This window comes from Achroia grisella, unplaced genomic scaffold (genome assembly GCF_030625045.1).
Source record: "Achroia grisella isolate CSIRO2021 unplaced genomic scaffold, CSIRO_AGI_Agris_v1 utg1090, whole genome shotgun sequence".
Classification (NCBI taxonomy): Eukaryota; Metazoa; Arthropoda; class Insecta; order Lepidoptera; family Pyralidae; genus Achroia; species Achroia grisella.
Window position 1 is genome coordinate 889,393 of NW_026712574.1, and position 24,096 is coordinate 913,488.

The window sequence follows — 24,096 nt, forward strand, 5'->3', positions numbered from 1 at the left end:
GAAAAAATAACAGACAAATACAGGTTAAAAAAATATGATTAAACCTGCAACCATTGAAAAGAAAGCCAGCATGCTAACCGCTACATCACCGAGGTTGTCATTGAATGTTGCATGCATAATATCTATTTACGTCACAATCAGTAATTAAAATAAATATAGCTATTACAAATATAATAAAATTGCAAATAAAGCATTATACATACAGATAACAAATAAATTCATCTGTTAAACATTGCATAGGTATTTGTAAAGCGCGTAGTCCAGCGGTTTAGCACGCCGCTTTACTTCCAATGATCGCGGGTTCGATTCCTCAACAGTGCAAACATTTGAAAAAAATATTTTATTAATATTATAAATGCGAAAGTTTGTTATGTATGCGTTAGTATGGATGGATATTGGATCTATATACCGAACTTGACGGTAGGGAAAAAAAATCTAATGTAAAAACTTGACGTTCATAAGCGGCTAAAATGTCCTACATGAATAAATGATTTTTGAATTTGAATTTAAATTTAATTTGAATTTGGATGTTTGTTCTTTGACGCTTTTTGGCATACATAGGCTATATATTTCATGCGTATGAAACCGCAGGCACAACTAGTTAATATAATAACAATATCCCCAGAAAATCTACACATAACTCACACCAAAATAGATATACTATCATCATATATGTTTTTGTAATTACATACATAATATACATAGAAAATATCCAGACTGATACAAACAATCATACTCATGAATGATTGATCTTTGCGTGGAAAACAAACTCGCGACCATATGAATTAAAGCGGTATATTAAAGCGCTACACCACTGAGGTTGCCTATACATATATATATGTACATAACTATGTAATTACAATTTAAAAAGTTACCTACATTTCATCGACAATTTGATAACAAAATATTCAAATTCAAAATATCTTTATTCATGTAGGTCTATTACAGACTCTTATGATATGTCAAATCTAACGTACTACCTTATAAAAATATAACCGTAAAACTCCCACGACGTAATTACAATTTCCAACAACGCGTGATCATCGAAAATCGATACTGTCGACAATTTAGCAACACTAGTGTCAATATTGTTGATATAACAGTCTTAAATGTTAAGCTGATAAAGTGCCTTCACTTTGCAAGTTACAGCGCGGCATTCCACACTGCGCAGTCGCGAATACTAGACGTGCGACGGTTTTCGAAAATAAATCTATCGATATTTCGATTTCGTGCGCGCCCCTCACTATTTTCGAGACAAACGCCGGCAGGCCGCGTGCGTTCGATCGTATCGATTTTATCGATTATCGAGTATCGACTTTTTGTGACAGTGAACACGTGGTGTTCGCAAAACGTATTCTCATTTTGAAACAAAATGGTAATTGTTTGTTTTCGAATACAATATTTCTTGTATTTCGCGATAAAGTAAAATTTACACGTGTTTCGGTTTGTTTGTTTGTGTTGTTAGTAAGTTGTTTGATCGTTTCGTCATACGCGCGTGGCAGTTTTTATATGGTAAGTTTCTATTTATTACCTACATATATATGTAAAGAGTTTTCTACATATAATACACATATATCAAATCGTTTCATATATTTACAGCACAAATTAAAAATACACATTTAACTTAAGAATTTATGTTCTTATTTTGAAAATTTTCAAATTAGGAACTTCTTTTTATCTGTAGAACAATTAATGCTGCACATAATATGAATTTAAAAATAGAGTTTCCAGCATTGTTAAACGAAAATGAAATCTAGTACCAATCCTTAAGGAAGACAGTTGCATGTATCTTGTCTTAGAGTAAGAATTACCAATACATACATATTTATACACAGTTTTATGTGTATGTTATAAATATTATATTATATATATTGTTTCATAAATTATTTATACAAAAGGTTTTCAGTTACTTTATGCTATACTAGCTAACACATGCAACTTCGTCTGCATTACACTTGCTTGACATTTATCACTATATTTCGGCCAATTTACATAATATATTTTTAAATTATAGTCTATGTGTTATTCTGATGTTTAAGCTATATTACTGAAAAGTTTAATCAAAATTCGTTCAGTAGCTTTTGCCTGAAAGAGTAACAAACATCCATCCATACATACTCACAAACTTTAACGTTTATAATATTAATATATACATATATTGTTTCTAATTGGAATAGTAAGTGGTAAATTTGACGGTCTCCCTGATGGTAGCGGTACCATCACCTATATGAACACTATTGTCATCACGTCATCACGTCATCAGTTGATATACGTGATACCACTCATGCCTTGTGATTCCGAGACTAAAATATCATGCCTCTTATCCTGTAATTTCATTGCCTAATATGACTTAACAACTGAAACAGTTTACAAAGCAACTCGCTTTTTTGAGGTTTTTTTATGGATGATAATGGTATGGTGTACCCGCCTGCGCTGACGGTTTACGCTGGCGGGGCGCCAGTGGAGGATGATAAGATGAGCATGAGCTCAGCTCAGTTAACCCATTGTGACAAATTCTCCAAGAATTTATCATTATGGTTTCCAGGGGGAACCGCGTGGAGGTCAACCTGACATGGTACATCGCTAGCAATGGTACTATTGTTATCAGTCCACCCCCTTCTCCCCCACAATGACCCAACTGATAGCATGCCGTGTCAAGTCGACCTCCACGCGGTCACCCCTAGATGTAGTCGTTTTTTGTTGACTAACTGACCTACCTTTAATCTCCACTAGTGCCCCTCTAGTGTATAACGTTTACGTAGGAGGAATAAAAAATATGTACATACAAAAGCTCCAATATCAATATAAAGGTGTTTTATGCGCAAGAAGAATTTTTTTTGTATGTACATTGAACCCACGACCATCGCGTATGGCGGTGTGCTGAACCATTGGGGTTGTCAAAAAAGTTCGATTATACAGCTTTAAGGTTTTATTAGAGGAAGAAATAACGAGATTCTTGCTCGTTTTAAACCGGTAAAGATGTATATATATACTAGCTACTCACCCCGGCTTCGCACGGGTGTATATGTATTATATATATATACCTTCCTCTAGAATCACTCTATCTATTAAAAAACCGCGTCAAAATCCGTTGCGTAGTTTTAAAGATTTAATCATACATAGGGACAAACAGTGACAGCGACTTTGTTTTATACTATGTAATGATGATGATACTTTTTAACCTGTATCTACATACATACACTTATAGATATATAAAATTAAGTCGTTTCCTCTGTCTGTTCGCTTAGATCTTTTAAACAACGCAACGAATTTTAATGCAGTTTTTAACAATAGATAGATCCAAGAGGAAGGCTTATATGTATAATACATATACGTCTGTGCAAAGCCTGGGCGGGTAGTACTAGTATTGTAAAGAGGAAATTTGTGAGTTTGAATGTTCGGAGTAATATCTGATATTACTGATCCGATTTTGATAATTCTTTCAATGTTGGATAGTACATTTATCGAGGAATGCTATAGGCTATATAACATCACGCTACGACTAATAGGAGCGGAGCAGAAATAAAAAATGTAAAAACGGGGACAATGTGACGCTGACGAACTTCCTCGGGTTAAATAGTCTTTATATATAAAAATTACGTGTCACGTTGTTGGTTTTTTTTTATGATAGTGGAATGTTGCACTCGCTAACGGTTTACGCTGACGGGGCACCAGTGGAGGATGATAAGATGAACATGAGGTCAGGTCAGTTAGCACATCGTGACAAATTCAAAAAGAAATTAATCACGATGATTGGTGGTATATTGCTAGCAATGAGATCATCAGTCCACATTACTAACAATCCCCTTTCCCCCAGAAAAACATTTTTTTTTATGGATGATAATGGAATGGTACAGCCGCCTGCGTTAACGGTTTACGCTGGCGGGGCACCAGTGGAGGATGATAAGATGAGAATGAGGTCAGGCCAGTTAGCCCATCGTGGTAAATTCGCCATGAATTTATCACGATGATTTCCAGGGGGAACCGCGTGGAGGTCAACCTGACATGGTACATTAATGAGGTCATAAGTCCACATTACTAACAATCCTATTCCCCCCAGAAAGACATTACGCTGACCATAAATAAATGGGATAAGGAAGAAACAGATGATGAAGTCTAGTACCCATAACACAAGCTTGGGACTAGATGGCGCTGTATGATTTGTCCAAGGTGACCCATTGTCATGTGTCAACCTGACCCATTGCTAGCAATGGGATTATTAGTCTCCACTAGACTCCACTAACAATCTCATTCTCCCTATGCTTAGCTTGGGGCTAGATGGCGCTGTATGATTTGTCCAAGGTGACCCATTGTCATGTGTCAACCTGACCCATTGCTAGCAATGGGATTATTAGTCTCCACTACACTCCACTAACAATCTCATTCTCCCTATGCTTAGCTTGGGACTAGATGGCGCTGTATGATTTGTCCAAGGTGACCCATTGTCATGTATCAACCTGACCCATTGCTAGCAATGGAATTATTAATCTCCACAACACTCCACTAACAATCTCATTCTCCCTATGCTTAGCTTGGGACTAGATGGCGCTGTATGATTTGTCCAAGGTGACCCATTGTCATGTGTCAACCTGACCCATTGCTAGCAATGGGATTATTAGTCTCCACTACACTCCACTAACAATCTCATTCTCCCTATGCTTAGCTTGGGGCTAGATGGCGCTGTATGATTTGTCCAAGGTGACCCATTGTCATGTGTCAACCTGACCCATTGCTAGCAATGGGATTATTAGTCTCCACTACACTCCACTAACAATCTCATTCTCCCTATGCTTAGCTTGGGACTAGATGGCGCTGTATGATTTGTCCAAGGTGACCCATTGTCATGTGTCAACCTGACCCATTGCTAGCAATGGGATTATTAGTCTCCACTAGACTCCACTAACAATCTCATTCTCCCTATGCTTAGCTTGGGACTAGATGGCGCTGTATGATTTGTCCAAGGTGACCCATTGTCATGTGTCAACCTGACCCATTGCTAGCAATGGGATTATTAGTCTCCACTACACTCCACTAACAATCTCATTCTCCCTATGCTTAGCTTGGGGCTAGATGGCGTGCTATCCAGTGCTATTATTATTATTATTATTAATTATATAATGACATTGAATATTATACAATCATGATATTATCGTATTGATAAAAAAAATTGTAATCATCTACAAAACACATACAAATTTGTAAAATTACAAACAACTTTAGTTATTTACTACTGATAAATATGATGTTATGTAATTTTAATTAACAATGTATAGGTACCTATTCTTTCTTGGTTCTCTAAAAGTACAGATAAATAATTAATTAATTAATAAATATACTCATGAATACAGATGTTTGTGTGTGTATATTGAACCTACGATCATCGTGGAAGGTTGTCCTGAACCACTGAGGTTGTTTAAAAATTTGATTATACAGTTTTAAGGTTTTGTTAGTGAAAGAGTTAAAGAATATCTTTCTCTTTTTAAACCAGTTAATATGTATATATATATATTTAACAACCTCGGTGATCTAGCGGTCTAGCACACTGCTTTACGTCCGATGGTCGCGGGTTCGATTCCTCGCACGACACAAACATTTGTATTCATGAGTATGATTGTTTGTATCGGTCTGGGTGTTTTCTATGTATAATATGTATGTATTTACAAAAAAAAAAATCTATGTATTTGTATCAGTTATCTAGTACGTATAACACAAGCTTTATCTAGCTTAACTTGAGTCTAGATGGCGCTGTGTGAATTGTCCTGAGATTATTATTATTATTATACCTACTAATATTATAAATGCGAAAGTAACACTGTCTGTCTGTCTATCTATCTCGCTTTCGCCAAAACTACTGAACCGATTTTAATAAAATTTGGTACACAGATACTCTAAACTCTGTGAAAGGACATAAGATACTTTTTAATGTGATAGAAATGTTGTAAAGGGGTTGAAAGGGGGGATGAAAATGTATATGGGATGCATCGTCATTTTTAATGTTAGAAGATTGAATCTTATTTTTTATGCTGTTGATTAAATATAAATAAATATGACATTCAAGGTTTGTGAAAATTTTATTAGGGGGTAAAATAAAATAGGGGATAAATGTTTTGTATGAAAAATAAATCATTTATGAGGCTAGGGCGATGAAACTTCTTTTGGCTTTTTTGGGTTTAAGTATTGAATATTTTTTCATTATGCAGACAATGCCGCGGGGCACAGCTAGTATGTATATATACATACTTCTTTACATAGTATAAAATGAAGTCGCTTTCGCTGTCTGTTCGTTTAGATCTATTGAACGCAACGGATTTTAATGCAGTATGCAGCAATATAGAGCAATAGAGAGTAATATAGAGTCATTCAAGAGGAAGGCTTTTATATATACAATGATGGCTGGTCCTTCGGTCATACTCCGGAACTGGTTTGTTTGGTTTACGAACACTGATTAGACTATTTGCTCTTAACAAAATTGCTGCTGGAGGTCACTGTATTCTCCCAAACTTAAATTTAAAATGATTCTTTATTATTGTAAACATGTATAAACGAATACGAGCTGAGTTTATGATGATAGCTGATACAAACAGTCATGAACACAAATGATTGCACTGTGCGAGGAATCGAACCCGCGACCATCGGAAGTAAGGCAGTGCACTAAACCGCTAGATCACCAAAGCCACTATGCTGTGTGATTTAACTTGCAATGAATCAGAGCCAATTAGGATTTCTTATCATCTTAGGAATATTACTGATGATATTTTAATATTCAATCAATCAATCACAAGACATCCGTGAGTGATCGTTTAGCCTAGTCTTATTTTTTTCTAACCTGCATTAAAAAATTACCTATCATTTTTTTTTAATTCCGTGCTTTTTTTTTTTAATTTAGATTTGCAATCTATATATTTTTTCTGGGCTTTTAGGGATATTTCGTTTAACATTTTTATTTCTTAGTATATATATAGTTTTAACGATTTGGGGTAATAAAGTACAATTTTTTTTATTTTATTGAAGCATTTATAATATGATAATAATGTTATTGTAGAAAATATCTAACATAAAATTCATAGCGCTGACAATGTTATCTGATTGGACAGAAATTAAGTGCGTAGCGGTTTGTATGTTGATTGTCCCATGCCTAATCCTTGTTAATGTAGATTTTTTTTTATTATTATTTTATTAATAATGGGATTGCGGCAAGACCTAGGATGTAGCTTACCCAGAAGATATCTATTCACCATAGACTAGAAGAACCCAGGGTTGTATTTCTCCGGGAACACAAAAGCTGGAAGTGTGGTCCTTGGCAGTGCGTATTAGAAAGGACGATGCGAACCGCTAAAAAACATTTAAAAGACCAACACACAAGTTTCTTACTCATTCTTCTTGTGATGAGTCTGCATTCCGAATGAGCGGTAGAATTAAAAAACTTGACTATTCAATAGTGCTTATATTAAGTTTATTTGAATAATGATTATTTCTATTTCTATTTTATAAAAAAAGACCACAACTGTACAAATTTTATAATTCTGTGAATATTTTTTTATATTTCGGTTTGTAACCTATAATTTATTTTTTTCTAAACTTTTAGGGATCTTTCGTTTAACATTTTTCTTTCTTATTACATGTCGTTTTATCGTTGGAGTAACAAAGTTGGAGTAGAAAGATTTTTTATTTTATAACTAAAACTAAACTAAACTAAACTAAAGACCACAATTGTACAAATGCTGTACCTGCATTAAACTGCATTTTTTTTTCAATTCTATTAATATTTTTTTTATAATTAGATTAGTAACCTATAATTTATTTTTTTCTGAACTTTTAGGGATAAGAAACAAAAATGTTAAACGAAAGGTTTAACATTTTTGTTTATTTAAGACCACAATTGTACAAATACTGTACCTGCATTAAACTGAATTTTGTTTTCAATTCTGTGAATATTTTTTTTATATTTATATTTGTAATGTATAATGTATAATTTTTTTTTCTGGATTTTCAAAGATCTTTCGTATGACATTTTTGTTTCTGATTAGTTTAAAACATGTTGTTTTAATGTTGGGGCAATAAAGAATAAGTTTTTTTTTATTTTATAAAAATCTCCTCAACGACAATTGTACGAGTGCAATAAAAAATTTTGGGATTAATAATAAAAGCAACTAGTGGTCCTATAATTGGTATTGTACCATATCATAAAAAAGGGAGGGATTATTTATCGGAACGGTGGTCGCTCCGTGAAGCCTGTGAAGACACCCGGAGTCTGCTGCGCTTTTGGGAGGAGCTTGGCTGGCTACTTTAGTAGTCTGGCTCCACGCACAACGGCCTGAATGAGAAGCTAATTGCGGAGACTGGAGTCCAATATACAATACAATACAATTATAATGGCGACTTATAGGTAGCACAGGTCAACCTCCACGCGGTCCGCCCTGGATGTAACATACTTACATCATGGTTAATTGGAGTTATACAGACATATATTTACTATTACATACTGTTACAAGTACTTTACGTGATCGGTGACACCAACTATAGCAGTTGAATCTGGGATGTCGTGATTTTAGATCTCTGATGATGATATTAATACGAATGGGATAGGTTATGCCAATAACTTATTATATTACTAGCTGCGCCTGCGACTTCGTCTGCGTAAAATGACGATACTTCCATATTTACTTTCATCTTCCCTTTCAACCCCTTGTAACCCTTTTTTCGCATTAAAAAATAGCCTATGTCCTTTGTCAGGGTCTAGACTATCTGTGTACCAAATTTCATTTAAATCGGTTCAGTGGTTTCAGCGTGAAAGCGAGACAGACAGACAGACAGACAGAGTTACTTTCGCATTTATAATATTAGTAAGGATAAGGAAATAAGGATGAGAAATTGAAGGAAATCCGAGGTATTTCACTAGTGGTCTACAATGTAGACTAATATTATAGGGATGTATTAATGTTTTGTTTGTTACGGATGAACTGAAAAATGTTTTGACCTTTTTTTTCACATAAAAAAGGTAAAATCGAGGGAATAAATTTAATAAAGTTTCCTAAAATTCGGATTATTTCTGCTTTTCCAAATTTTTTTAACTATTTTAATAGATTTATGCCTAAATATTTATAGTCTTATTTGTTATGGACAATCTGAAAAACTTCCTTTGTTTAAGTATTATAGATAGTATTCAACTTAATGAATTTAAAAAAAAAAACGTTCCCTGGAATCAAAATTATTCGCTTTTCCCACCTTTTTCGTGTCCCAATGTTTTTTTTATGTATTAAATCCCGAAAAAATTATAGTAGAGTTGGTCACTCTACACGTGATAGACTTTCTTTGGGTACGCGACGCACGTCACGTAGCTATCAACGCAAGTACGGTATTACTCATTCAGAGACGCTGCATGCACTACAATGAAATGCATTAAGGCAAACATTAGAAATTTGAAAAGTGAACTTTAATGTTTTGTTTTTAAAGTTTAATTTAGAAAATTTTTCATTTTTGAGTTACTGCATTTGAATAACATTATGACAAATATAGCATATTTTGAAAAAGGAACTATAAAATTCTTGTATTAAAGTTGAATTTAGAAAAATTTTAATTATTGAGTTAGTGCATTTTAATGACATCAAGACAAATATGACTAATTTTGAAAAATGATCTTTGAAACTTTGCTATTAAAGTTAAAATCAATTTACTTTTTTATTTTAGAGTTACTGCATTTTTATATCATTCATTTATATTTGGGAATGTTTGGGGTTTGTTTGATGTTTAATTAGGATGATATGCTATCTCGCTTACACAATTGAGGTGACAAAGACAAGTTATACGCATAGGTAATTTTTATCTATGCTTAAGTATTTGTTTGTTTGGTTGCGTTAATCTCAAGAACTACTGATTCGATTTGAAAAAAATATTCTAGTTTTTAAATTGAATATTTATAGAAGAACGCTAGTATATATACGATGCTTACCATTACCATCCAGGAGATATGATAGATAGTATATATCTATTCAAGGTTATATATCTATAAAAATAAATAAAATTTAAATGTCTGTTTGTAATTTCAAGTTAACAGCTTATCAATAAATGCATATTAAAGTATATACGGTACTTATATAAATAAAATAATTTACAACAATTTTCTCTGTATATTTGTTCCTGTTAATCTTGGAATCGGCTGGACCGATTTTGACGCGACTTTCACTCGCAGACAGCTAATGTTATAAGGAGTAACTTAGGGTACTTATAGTAGAAAATTTATTAATTTGATTAAAAAAAAGTTAAATTCTAAAAATTATTAAAAAAATAAACAGGCCCCGAGAAAACCTATTGTAGATACTTAAATTAAATCATATTGATAGTGATAATCAACTCCGAAACTACTCGTCCGATAGTTTTGAAGTTGCCACAACTACTAAACTAAACTAACTTACGATATATTTTTACATAAGACCATAATCAGAAACGGTTCACATAAAAAAATAGTCGTATTAATACCTCTTTTTTTGAACTCGGTTAAGAAATATATGAATACACAAGGTCTATGTCGGATAGCTATGATATTTGGTTGCAGTTCCAACCCACTACGGGTCAATGACCGGAGATAATTAGCTCAAGGCCAGCCGGTTCACTATTGTACTCTATTGGATGATCTCGAGTGTCGTAAACTAGCCTTACTTCACGGCTTCACACGGATATTTAATAAAAAGTACTTCATTGAGTGATCTCGATTGTAGACTAGCTGTCCGAGACGGCTTCGCACTGATTTTAATAAAAAAAAATATATATGAATTTAAAACACACGCACTCATATACAACCTTCAATATTGAGGTGAGGTGAGGTGAGATTAAGAGGATATAAGACTGTAGAAATGAAATGAATAGATTTTTTTATTGTTCCCCTCACAGAAAAAAAATACATACATTATTATATACATATGTATAAACATATAACAATGAGCAAGTGGCCGTTCAAGTATTACTTAAGCAGATTTACTACATTTATTTTTTACCCCCATCCCCCTTGTCAGCAAAAGTTAGCAAGCCTCATACCCCTTCCCCCCAAGCTTACGTAAACATTTTTCAATTAACGTATTGTTTTTTTAGCAAAGACAATGTGAGGGTTGCCATTCGTGTAAAAAAGTAAATAACTACCAATGACGTAATCACCATCTAGAATAGAATAGAATAGAATAGAAAATCATTTATTCAAATAAACTTACATTGAAGCACTTTTGAATAGTCATTACATTTTTTTTAATCTACCGCTCGTTCGGAAAGCTGTCTCATCACAAGAAGAACGAGCAAGAAACTTGCGTGTTGCTCTTTTAAATAATTTTATTATTACTTAACATTTTTAAGTTTAAGTGTGTGAATACAAACCACCAATTAGCACTAATTCAATTAAATACTCAAAAAGAAAAAATATTGAATACATAACCAACTGGTAAAATCATCATCTACAAGCAGACGTTCCCCTACACCCATGTCATCCAAAATAAGCAAAGCAAAGACCTTGACATAACCGCTTTTTACTACATGCACATGAATATAAATACGGTACATACACCAAAATAACATTTTTTACAACTTTTTATCTCTGTCTGTCTGTTTGTTCCGGTTAATCTCTGAAATGGCTAGACCGATTTTGACGGGACTTTTTTGGCAGGTAGCTGATGTAATAAGGAGTGAGTTAGGCTACTTTTATTTTAGAAAAATAAAGTTAAATTCCACGCGGACGAAGTTGCGAGTACAGCAAGTAGTATGAAGTTATCTCACAACACTTATTGTAAAAGTCAAACAAATACAGTATAAATCATATTATATACTCAAATACTGTAATTTTACACAAGTAACAGTAATAAGTAAAGATTTTTGCGTACATATAGAATATCTAAATATATATAACTCAAAGGTGATTGACATAGTGATCTATCAACGCACAGCCCAAACCACTGGACGGATCCGGCTGAAATTTGGCATGCAGGTAGATGTTACGAAGTAGGCATCCGCTAAGAAAGGATTATTACTAATTCTACCCCCAAGGGAATAAAACAGGGGATGAAAATTTGTATGAAACTGTGTCAATTTTAAACCGATCGGGCTGAGACTTTACATGCACAAAGCTACTATGACGTAGGCATCTCCTAAGAAAGGATTTTAATAAATTCCACCCCTAAGGGGATTAATTAACGTGAGTGAAGCCGCGGGTAAAAGCTAGTTTGAGTATATACATTGCGAAGCAACTGTGAGAATAATAGCTTTGTTCAACAAATGTTTTAAATTTCTTTAAGGATAATTACAGTATATAAAAAAAACCCTACCATTGTCTGCGTAATCGGATAACGGTGAGTTCGTTTAAATGATATTGAATAACAACAATTCGCTGACATTCTGCTCGTCTGTCATACAACACGTAAGGCGGCAAGTCAGACTCAATTACACCGTCCTAGAAGTGGTGGTCAGCATTTCTGTGACCTATTTACTGGGGTTATTAACCTTTGTTTACATTAACAATAACATTCCAATATATACTAGCAGTGCCCACGACTTCGTCTGCGTGGAATAGACGGCGAATAATCCACATGAACTTTCATAAACCTGTTTTATTTTACCACCTTTAGGGTAAGGTTTTTATAAACTGAATGTCATATTTATTTATATTTAAACGTTCTTAATGTAGGTTAAATAAAAATTCTATATGAATTTCAACAGCCTCTATAGTCTAGTGGTTTAGTATAACGCTTTACTTCAAATGGTCGCGGTTTCGATTGCTCGCACGATACAAACATTTGTATTCAGGAGTATGATTGTTTGTATTGGTCTGGGTGTTTTCTATTATGTACTTAATCTTAATATTATTTTTACAAAAAAAATGTCTTAGTATATATTAGTTATATAGTACCCATAACAGAAGCTTTTTTTATACAACGATGGTGGTAAACTTATGTATAGTTTTTGTTCTAAGCCTTATTCCCTTCATGAAAAACCACATGCTATAAGTACCGCAAAACCTCGGCAGATAGTTCATTCCACAATCTAAGTGTACGCGGGAGGAAGCTCCTCTGAAACCGCACTGTGTGAAACCACGTGTGGTGATGAATTCCCTGTCGATGACGAGCGGTATGATGGTAAAAGGTAGCCGTAGGACTGTCGAATAATTCTTCAAAACACAGTCTGTTGTATATTCAGTATTACGCCTATATATCCTACATATAAAATCAGGATCCACAAACAAAATAACTATCTAATGTCCAGTACTAACAATCTCATTCTCCCTTTAATATTATATTAATTAAGATTATGGCATTATCTGTACTTTCCTTAGCTACACATTAGTCTAAATAAAGACGAATGATGCATTACATTTGCTGATTAATAAATATTATAACGGAGTACATTTCCGTCTGTAATTTGGTCAGGAATTTGGTTATTTACACATTGTGTTTGCTTACTGGAGTCTAATAATTGCATAAAGTGACAAAGCACGCACTCTCTCACAAAAATATCTTAACCCCAAAAATACAATGACTGGCCATTATTATAAATAAATAGCCAATATTATAGATTATCTCTGTACTCACATAAGTCTCTATTTCCTTCGACTTTGTCTGTACAAGATTTCATCACTTTTTTTAATGGATGATTACAATTTAGAGCACTTGCGCTATTGGTATACGCTAGCGGGGCACTAGTGCAGGATGATATGATGAACTTGAAGTTAGGTCAGTTTGGCCAACGTGCCAAATTCACCAGGAATGTATCACAATGGTTTTCAGGAGGAACCTCGTGGAGATCAACCTGTTTTGGTACATTGCTAGCGATGGAGTAATTAGTAACACATTACTAACAATCTCATTCCCTCTTCAACCCCTTTCTCTCTTCCTTCTCTTATTTTCTCGTCTTTATTTATTTAAGACATATCGTCCTTGTATCTATCTGCTTGTCTATCAATAAGATTCATCAGCCATTTTTTTTTTAATTTGTTTCTCTATATGTATATTTATATAAATCCATCCTTACATCAAATAATCACTCCTAAGAATATCCTTCAATTCTTGTCCCTGACGAATCTAGGTAGCGAACTTTGAAAAAGAAGTACAATAGATCTATATAGGCCTAACCTAACAATAGCCCAAAGCTCCCCAAAAAATACAAATAATTTTTTTCCGGAATAAAATGTCGAAATTATAGTGAAAATCTGTTGCGTAGTTCAGAAGTAAACAAAGAAATAGACAGACAAAATCTTGCTACCTTTAAGCTATTTATAGATAGATAAAGTTGTGATATTATGTCTGTATATCCGAAAGTACATGTTGTCGCGTTTTTCGCTACATTGACAGCATTTGTACCTACTTACTTTCTCCTCGTATGTTGGTATGGTTTAAACAGGGCTGCCAACCTCAAAATGCTTAGTTTCTAGACTGCTCTGATAACAGTAACTTATTTATTTTGTTACTCAAGTAACTATTTATTTATTTATCAAATCTTATTAATATTATATTCGCGAAAGTTTGTGAGTACAGGTGGATGTTTGTTACTCTTTCACGCGAAAACTACTAAACGGATTTTGATGAAACTTTACACTAATGTAGCTTATACATTAGAATAATACATAGGCTATAATTTAAAAAGATAGTATGTAAATTGGGAGAAATATAATAATAAATATCAAGTAAGTGTGATGCAGATGAAGTTACGCGTGTCAGCTAGTTTGCTATATAACTGTATGTATTCACACAATATATATATATATTTTATAGTCTCAGGACAATTCACACAGCGCCATCTAGACCTCATCAATACAAATGTCTGTGCCGTGCGAGGAATCGAACCCGCGATCATCGGTTGGAAAGCGGTGTGCTAGACCCCTAGACCACCGAGGACGTCTTCGGTCGAAGTAGTCCAATTGTGGACACAATCACAAGAAGAACGAGAAAGAAACTTGCATATTCCTTTTAAATAAATGTTGTACACAATTGGTTGAATTGTGTACAACATTTATTTATTATTTTTATTTTTTATTGATTTTTTCTTGTGATTACAAGAAGAAGTGGTAGAATCAAAAAATATAAAAATTCAAAAGTTTTTACATTAAGTTCATTTCTATTTTTAAAAAGTAAAAGCCTGTTTACTCATAGCTACTAAACATATAATATAATTAATTAACTAATATATATTCTTTGTAAATACCTACATACAAAAAATCTACTCATGAATACAAAGGTTTGTACCATACTACGAACTGAACCCACAATCAACGGAACTAATTCGATGTACTAAACTCCTAGACCATCGAGGCCATGACTTATTTTCGCAGGCGAAACTAGTATGAGGGTGAAAATTTCATTCCGAAGGTTGACGGTTGACATCCCTGGTCGTAAATATTTTTTCACGTCATTAGTTTAGTGTGTTTAGAGAAATATTATATTGCGCAGATGTGAAACATATTTCATAACTAGTTGTGCCCGCGAATTTGTTCGCGTGTATTTTACAAACCTAAAAAAAGTGTCAAATATAGGCCACATGTATCACAAAAAGTTATAAATATATAGTATATATCACGGAGACTGTTCTTAGGAATTCGGATTAATACCAGCTGTTGAATTTCACCATCAGAAACTAAAATATCATCCTGATCATCTTCATGAATGGAGGTCCTTCACAGTGCGTTATTCTAGATACTTTTTGCCAGAAACAATCAGATTGTAGAATCACCTTCCAGCAATAATATTTCCGAACCGATACGATATTAAAACAGCCAAGAAAAGAGCTAGCAAAGCACTTGCAATTCCCCTGGTGTTGGGTGCTCTTGGGCGGCGGTAATCAATTAAAGAGAATCAAGATAAGAGCCTATTCCTTCTTAAAAGGCCGACAATTAATATTATTACTAGCAATACCACAGTATTGAAGTTATTCACAAAATTTCCACTTTTTTGTTAGCGGTACTTTTTTCACTCTATATTAATTCACATCGTATTTTATAAAAGTGTCGTCATAATTCCTTCTGCTTCATCATCATAATCATCATCTCAGCCTGGAAGACATCCACTGCCTCCCCCAAAGATCTCCACGAAGATCGGTCCTGCGCCACCCCTAATCTCTCTCCTTGTTTTACGTGAAACTTTACGCACAAACGGACAAACTACACCATCTTTTTACTATTTCTATATGTAAACAAGACATAGGAAATATTATGTCTGCGGCACTATATCGGACGATATGTTAAATTATCTGTAACATATTTAAGAAGAATTTGTAGACTTTTTCTTCTATTTTTACAATAGAATCACCATGAACTTTGTAGCCTAATGTTTTTTTATCTTTGATAACGGAATGCTGCATCTGTATGTGCTAACGGTTTACATTGGCAGGGTACCAGTGGAGGATAAGATGACCATGAGTTCACATCAAGACCATTTCACTAAAAAAATAGTGGTTTCCAAGGAGACCGCGTGTAGATCGACCCGACATTCCTAGCAGCTAGCAATGAGGTCACCATCCACTGCTTGTAGTTTAGTGGTTGTCCAGATTTTACAAATTCTAACTTTTGAAGAACAAATATGGAATAAAATCATTACATAGTATAAAACAAAGTCACTGTTGCTGTCTGTCCGTCCCTATGTATGCTTAAATCTTTAAAACTACGCAACGGATTTTGAAGTGGTTTCTTTTAACAGATAGAGTGATTCAAGAGGAAGGTTAATATATATAATATATGTATATCCGTGCGAAATTGGGGCGAGTAACTATTATAATATAAATTGACGGCCTCGGTGGTCTAGCGCTTTAGCACATCGCTTTACTTCCTATGATCGCGGGTTCGATTCTTCGCACGCTGCAATTGTTCCTATAGGCCTATGTATATTTTTTTAGTATTTACAAAAAAATGCCTCTAACATTGATAACACTAGCTCTACTTAACTTAGGACTAGATGGCGCTTTATCAATTGTCCAGGGTTATAAAAAAATTTGTCACCATGCCACGTTATCAGGTAACGTCTCGTGGGAATGTCTTTATCACTATTACGCTTCAAAGATGGCCGGCGTCATTCGGTCCACTGTATGCGTCATACCCACCACGTCATGAACGGAAGTCAGTAATACCGGTTGAAGTTGTGGGAACGTTGAAATAGGTCGCTATAGAATTATACTAAATGGTCATTTATGTATAGATATAATAAAAGAAGTGAAATTTATTCGTCTGTGCGAATATATGTCGTGGCCGTTGAATAGAAATAGAATTTATCTTTATTCAAATACATTGAAGCACTTTTGAATAGTTATATTTTTTTTTATTCTACCACTCATTCGGAACGCAGACTCGTCACAAGAAGAACGAGCAAAATAGAAATAGAAATAATCTTTATTCAAATAAACTCATTACAAGCACTTTTGAATAATCATATTTTGATTCTACAACTCATTCCGAATGCAGATTCATCACAAGAAGAATGAGCAAGAAACTTGTGTGTTGCTCTTTTTAATAGATGTTTTTTTTATATAAATAATTACAGTATAACAAGTAAGAGGCATGCGATAATCAACATAGAAATCGCTACGCACTCATTATTAATGTAATCAGATAATATTGTCAGTGCTATAGATTTAAAGTTTTTCTATAAACATCTTTTTTCTGGCAGATTTATAACAGACTCTGGTGTTTTATTGTAAAACCTTACGCAATTGCCATAAAACGAATTACTAACTTTAGCCAAACGACATTTAGGTAAAATCAGTTTGTTGTTGTTACGTAAGCTTTTATTAGTGCAATCACTAATAAAAGACTCTTTTGAAACTGTCTATATTCCTTCTGGCATAGATGATATTTTCATAAATGTATTGAGAGGCAACGGTGAGGATATTTGATTCCTTAATACTTGCGTGTTGCTCTTTTGAATATTGTAACTTTACATTATTAAGTTGAAATGTGTGAATACAAACTACCAATTAAAAAGAGAATTAATCTTTATTAAAATAAACTTAATATTATATAAAAACTTTAACACAGAGATATTTTTTTTATTATACCACTCATTGAAAACGCAGATTCATCACAAAAAGAACGAGCAAGAAACTTGAGTGTTGCTCTTTTAAATAAATAATTGTTGTAACTTTACGTTATCTATTTGAAATGTGTGAATATAAACTACCAACTAGAGACAGAAATAATCTTTATTCAAATAAACTTTAGAATAGTCATATATTTTTTATTCTACCACTCCTTCGGAACGCAAGATCTCATCACAAGAAGAACGAGCATTAAACTTGCGTGTTGCTCTTTTAAATTAATGTTTTTTTTAAATAAATACACATTAACAATGATAAGGCATGCGAAAATCAACATAGAAATCGCTACGAACTCTATCTTTGCGCAATCAAATAATATTGTCAGCGCTATGAATTTTAAGTGTTTTCTACAAAAACATTATAATCAACGTAGACCGTGTATTGAAAGTCATTATCATTGTGATATATAACAAACATTAGGAGTATTGTCAAGATCAAGTCTGTTTGGATATTTCTGAGTTCATTTTAAGAAAAGTACAAATCTTTTCAACTTACAATACTGTTTTTTTTATATATATATATATATAGTTCACCGGACGATAGGGGGCGAGTGCAGATGACACTCAAACTAAAGGAAGGTGTTATGAAGCGGCTGAAGATCAGCTCCCATCTAACGGACACGACTTTAGACTGAGGGCTAGGGATTCGAACCTCGATCAGGGGATCGATCGGAGGATGGCAAACAAGCTTTTTGGCCCACCTCTTATATACCTAACGTCATCATGTGACGGCCGTGTTACCCTGCGTTGCTATTCTTGAGGACTAAGACCTCATCATCATCATCAGCCTATTGCATTCCATTGCTAGACAAAGGTATGCCACTGGGCACGATCTTCAGCCCTTCTTGTGTTTTTTACATTGCACTGAATAAAATATTTTTCTTTCTTTCTTTCTCATCCAATGATGTCGTGGCTCCATGTAGCTGCTCCAACTAGGGGACGAGATCATATGGCACTCCAAACCAAAAGGACTTATGGAGCAGCTGAAGACCAACTCTCGCCTGATACGACTTTACTCTGAGGGCACCGCTAGAGGTTCGAACCTCAGCTCAGGCCGTCGTAATTTCGATTAAATTGAATTGGACGGGAATGCTTATGTAGTTTTAATATCTTGTGATAGACTCGATAAGTGTAATGTTTTTAAAATGAGTCATAACCTATTGATTAATCTGATTACAAATTATCAAAGATAAATATAATAATAGTGTTTTGTGTGAGTAAATTATAATTACGCACGTGTAGAGATAAAATAAAAAAATGACGCATACGATTTGATTAGATTTTATCGAAAAGTATATATTTTATAGTATGTACTATGAATATTTGAAATTTAATTAAAAGAGGTTAAGCCCACGTGTTCATACCCGTACAACTTTGTTGTTTTGTAACCTCATTAAGTTTTAAATGAAACTTACCACTATGTATTAGCGAAAACCGCACATAAATCGGTTAAGCCGTTTCAGTGATTAGTGACGGCCTCAGTCTAGTGGTTAAGCACAATGCTTTAGTTCGGATGATCGCGGGTTCGATTCCTCTTAACAGTAGGTCACTTATCAGACTTATGTGCCAGTCTAGCAGTTTAGCACAATACTTTACTTCTGATGGCCGTGGGTTCGATTCCTCTTAACACCAGGTTATTCATCAGACTTATACATGTGTACATTTCAATGCCAAAAATGTACTGTTTTTTTTTCTTTTGTACAATTCACACAACTCCATCTAGACCTGAGCTAACCATAGCTTGTGTTATGAATATTCCAGGATTATTGTTTTGTAAATGCATACATAATATATATAGAAACAACCTTTTTTTCGAATCAAAGAGTAACCTATGTACGTGTAGGTACAGAAATAGTCTAAACCCTGAGAATGTCTCAGGGTTTAGACTATTTCTGGAGTAACCTATGTACATTCTCAAGGTTTAGACTATTTCTGTACCAAATTTCATTTAAATCGGTTCTAGTAGTTAGTAGTTTTGCCGCGAAAGCGAGATAGACAGACAGACAGAGTTACTTTCGCATTTATAACATTAGTAAGGACATAGTTGAGTGGCGTGTTTATCACGCGAGTCATCATCGTGAATGCTATTGGTTGTTTAATATTGGATTATATTACAACATGCAATTGAGTTTTGTCTTCATTGTGACACTAGTAGGGCCCGTGACATCGACCACGTGTATATACAACACACGTGATCTGATGACGGTAATAAAAAAAATGTACTTGAATCTACCACCGAATACATACATCACAATGCAGAAACTGATTGCCTCGGTGGTTTAGCGGTTTCGCTCACCGCTTTACTTCCGATGGTCGCGGGTTTGATTTGTACGTTGTAAACTTTTGTATTCATGGGTATGATTGTTTGTATTGATCTGGGTGTTTTCTATGTATATTATGTATGTATTTACAAAAAAATATATAAGTAAGTATTTATTTGTATCAGTTGTCTAGTACCTATAACATAAGCTCTGCTTACCGTGGGACTAGATGGCGCTAAACGTGATGGCGTTTTAATTGTTCAGGGTTACTTTTATTTATTTATAAGAAAGCAGCAATATTAAATACCTGTCGTATAGTGCGTACGTTGTTACAGAAAGACCAAATAACAATAAATTAAATATATTACAATTACTTGGTCAGCATGACTCGTAACTCTACCTATAACAGAAATTCGAGAATATGACGTAAGTATAAATAAATAAATAATTCACACAACGCCATCTAGATCCAAGTTAAGCTAGCTAAAGCTTGTGTTATGGGTACTAGACAACTGTTACATATACATAGATATATTTATTTTTAGAAATACATACATATTACATTTACATAGAAAATACCCAGACAGAATACAAACAATTATACTCTGGAATACAAATGTTTGTACCGAGGAATCGAACCCGCGACCATCAGAGTAAGAGTGTCGAAACTGCCATACAACCGAGGCCGTATTAGAATAGAATTAGACTATTTTAAATCTAATCAAAACTGGGTGTTCATCATTGACGATTTAAAAATATAAATATAGTTCACAGAAAATAGTATCAGCAGGATTCGAACTAGCTACCTCTGAAAAGGTACTACTACGCCACAACAATCACAGAGCTAATCTGTTCCGGGACATTCCGAAGACTTCCTATGTAACTAGTATCATTAGATCACATCTCTGATTCATTCGCCTCGTTATAACGCTTCCGTACTGGTCGCTCCTATACTCCTGTCCAAGGTTAGTGGCCATTAAATACGCTATTTGTTATATAATATTAATTTTAGATGGATTTGCTTCTTATTTTTTACTAGCTACTCGCCCTGGCTGCGCACGGGTCTATATATAGATATTATATATATAAACCTTCCTCTAGAATCAAGAGATTTATCAAAATCGAATCTGTAGTATTAGAGATTACTCTGAACATCCAAACTCACAAACAACCTCTTTATAATACTTGTGAAGGATGGAGATCAAGATGACGAGCAAAAAGTATGTTAAAGGCCTGGAATTGACTAGAGCCTCCGCTTCTAACAAGAAAGTGTGAAGAACTTCCTCTTTTGGTGCTCTCTCCTTTAAAGTTGTCAGGAGAGCGGTTTTGACAGTCCGTACTAAACGCTCCCAGCAGCCTCCCATAAACGGCGATGCAGGTGGTATGAATTTCCATTCACAATGGTTAGCGGCAGCGAAGTCTTGTACGGACTGGTTATGGAACTCGGCTAATTGGCGATTCGCTCCCACAAAAGACGTTCCATTATCAGATGTCATTATTTTCGGTACTCCTCTGCGTGCTATAAAGCGACGTAAACTGGCAATGGCAGAATCAGATGACAGATTAGCGACGATTTCCAGATGAACAGCACGAGTTGTCATACATGTAAATAAGGCAATCCAGCGTTTTTCTCTGCGGCGACCAATTGTGACTTCCACCGGACCGAAATAGTCTAAACCGACGTTTGTAAAAGGACGTGAATGGTGGTCAAGACGCATTTCTGGTAGGTCACCTGTTGGAGGAATCTGTGGGTTAGCCTTGCGTTTCACACAAAACATGCATCTTTTGGCGATCGAACGGACTTCACTGCGGCAACGAAAAATCCAGAACCGTTGTTTTAACTCGTTGCAAACCAACTCGTTGAAAGTGTGGGCGGCTTTGACATGGTAGTGACGAATAAGAAGACGTACAGCTGGATGACGACCATCGAGTATAATAGGGGATACAACGTCACAATCAACGTTTTTTAGGCGCTTGATACGGCTATCCAACCTGAGAAGACCCTCTTCGTCAAGTACAGGAGACAAAGAAAGTAGTTTGCTCGATTTTGGCAGAGGTTTGGAGTCGTGTAGTAGAGCCATTTCTTGGTTAAAACTGTCTATCTGCGACTTTCTGAGAATAGCAATTTCAGCTTTCTGAATATCTGAAGCGGTCGGAGATTGTAGGTTTGAGTCCCTATTAAATTTAGAATTTGGATCTTTAAAACGTGCCAAAAGAGATCTAAATTTGTTCGCGCATTGGTGAACGCGCGCGGTTGCACGCACCAAACGAAACCACTCACTAAAGCGCGAGGGATCTGGTGTAACCGATGAAGGTTCATCCAGAATTGTTAGTCCCACTACCACTTTCGTGGGTTTTAACTCCTCGAAAGTGGATAGGGTCTCCGAAGTCAATGGTTCTCTAGGCCAATCAGAGACCGGTAATAATAAAAATTCGGGTCCAGAGAACCATCGCTTCAAATCAGTATCGCGATCTTTAAATCTTGTTGCATCGTCTGCAACATTCAAACTACCTGGTACGAATTTCCAGTTACTAACGTTAGTTATCTCTGTGATTTCACCGACACGATTAGCGACAAATGGTTTGAATGTTCTGGCGTCGCTTCGAATCCAACTTAATACTGTGGTGGAATCGGACCAGATATAAGTTGCATTCACATTAACACTGTGACTGGAGCGTATGGTAAGAGAAAAACGAGCTGCAATCAAAAATGCTTGAAGTTCTAAGCGAGGTATAGATGTGGGTTTAAGCGGAGCTAGACGTGCTTTTCCACCAATGAGTGATAACTTCACGGAGTCGTCTGAAAAAGTAAATCTCCAGTAAGCGACACAAGAATATGCTTGCTCACTTGCATCGGCAAAAACGTGAATCTGTCTGTCAACGATTTGTTTGTTCTGGAACCCACATCTGTACCAACGAGGAATTTTAAAATCAGAAATTTTGCGTAATTGTTGAGACCAGAATAACCATTTTTGAACCATATCTGATTGCAACTCGGTGTCCCAATCAACACTGGTTCTCCACGTTTGTTGAAATAATATACGTCCTTGAATTATCAGTGGAGTAAGAAGACCCAGTGGATCGTACACACACATTAAATGAGACAACACCTTCCGTTTTGTTAATTTTGCATTATCAGGTATACCGGGCCCAAGACGAAAACTAAAGGTGTCGCTTTGTGGGTGCCATATGAGACCTAATGTTCTGACAAATGCTTCAGGTCCTACGTGAACATTCTCAAGTGGCTCAGCGCGTAAATTTTCAGGAATAGCAGTAAGCGCGGTGGGTACATTTGATATCCATCCACGCATTTCCATTCCTGCTGCCTTGTAAATAGTAACGATATCAGCCGCGAGCTGCGAAGCCTCGTTTTCATCGTCCATACTCCCTAAGTAATCATCCATATAGTGATCATTAATTATAGCTTTTGCTGCCGCGGGGTATGACTTCTGTAATTCCTCGGCGTTCCGATTTTTAATGTATAAGGCGGTACATGGGCTACAGACTGCGCCAAAAATTACAGAGGTCATTCTGTACTCTTTTATCGGACTGCTACTATTCTCTCTCCCAATGAAACGTAAAGCATCGCGATCATGGTTCCTAATTCTAATTTGTGGGAACATTTCCCTTATGTCAGCTGTTAAGGCGATACGACCTTCACGGAAACGAAAAAGAATATGGAGTAAGGATTGCAACAGATCTGGCCCGGGATCAATAATGAATTTAGACTTATACCAGCAGTCTTCGCAGCTGCGTCGTGAACTACCCTAAGTTTTTTCTTCTGAGGA

At 35.1% G+C, this 24,096-nt stretch overlaps 2 protein-coding genes across 2 annotated transcripts in view; one reads left to right on the forward strand and one right to left on the reverse strand.

Moving 5' to 3' along the window:
- The first annotated feature begins 1,169 nt into the window (after positions 1-1,169).
- Positions 1,170-24,096, forward strand: part of LOC131848564 (neural/ectodermal development factor IMP-L2-like) — a 99,913-nt gene continuing 76,986 nt past the window's right edge. The window contains exon 1 of the mRNA XM_059198489.1: positions 1,170-1,512. The gene's annotated coding sequence lies outside the window, so the exon portion shown is untranslated. The remainder of the gene's footprint in view (positions 1,513-24,096) is intronic.
- LOC131848728 (uncharacterized) lies at positions 20,679-23,931 on the reverse strand. Its single transcript, XM_059198668.1, has 2 exons — positions 21,553-23,931; positions 20,679-20,708 (listed from the first exon to the last, which is right to left on the reverse strand). Exons 1-2 carry the CDS (start codon positions 23,929-23,931, stop codon positions 20,679-20,681), a joined length of 2,409 nt encoding a protein of 802 aa, XP_059054651.1.

Coding starts and splice junctions, on each gene's coding strand:
- LOC131848728 (XM_059198668.1), bottom strand. CDS start 23,931: ATGTTCCCACAAATTAGAATTAGGAACCATGATCGCGATGCTTTACGT. Junction 20,709..21,552: donor TGTTAGAAGCGGAGGCTCTA/GTCAATTCCAGG, acceptor TTTCTGTTATAG/GTAGAGTTACGAGTCATGCT.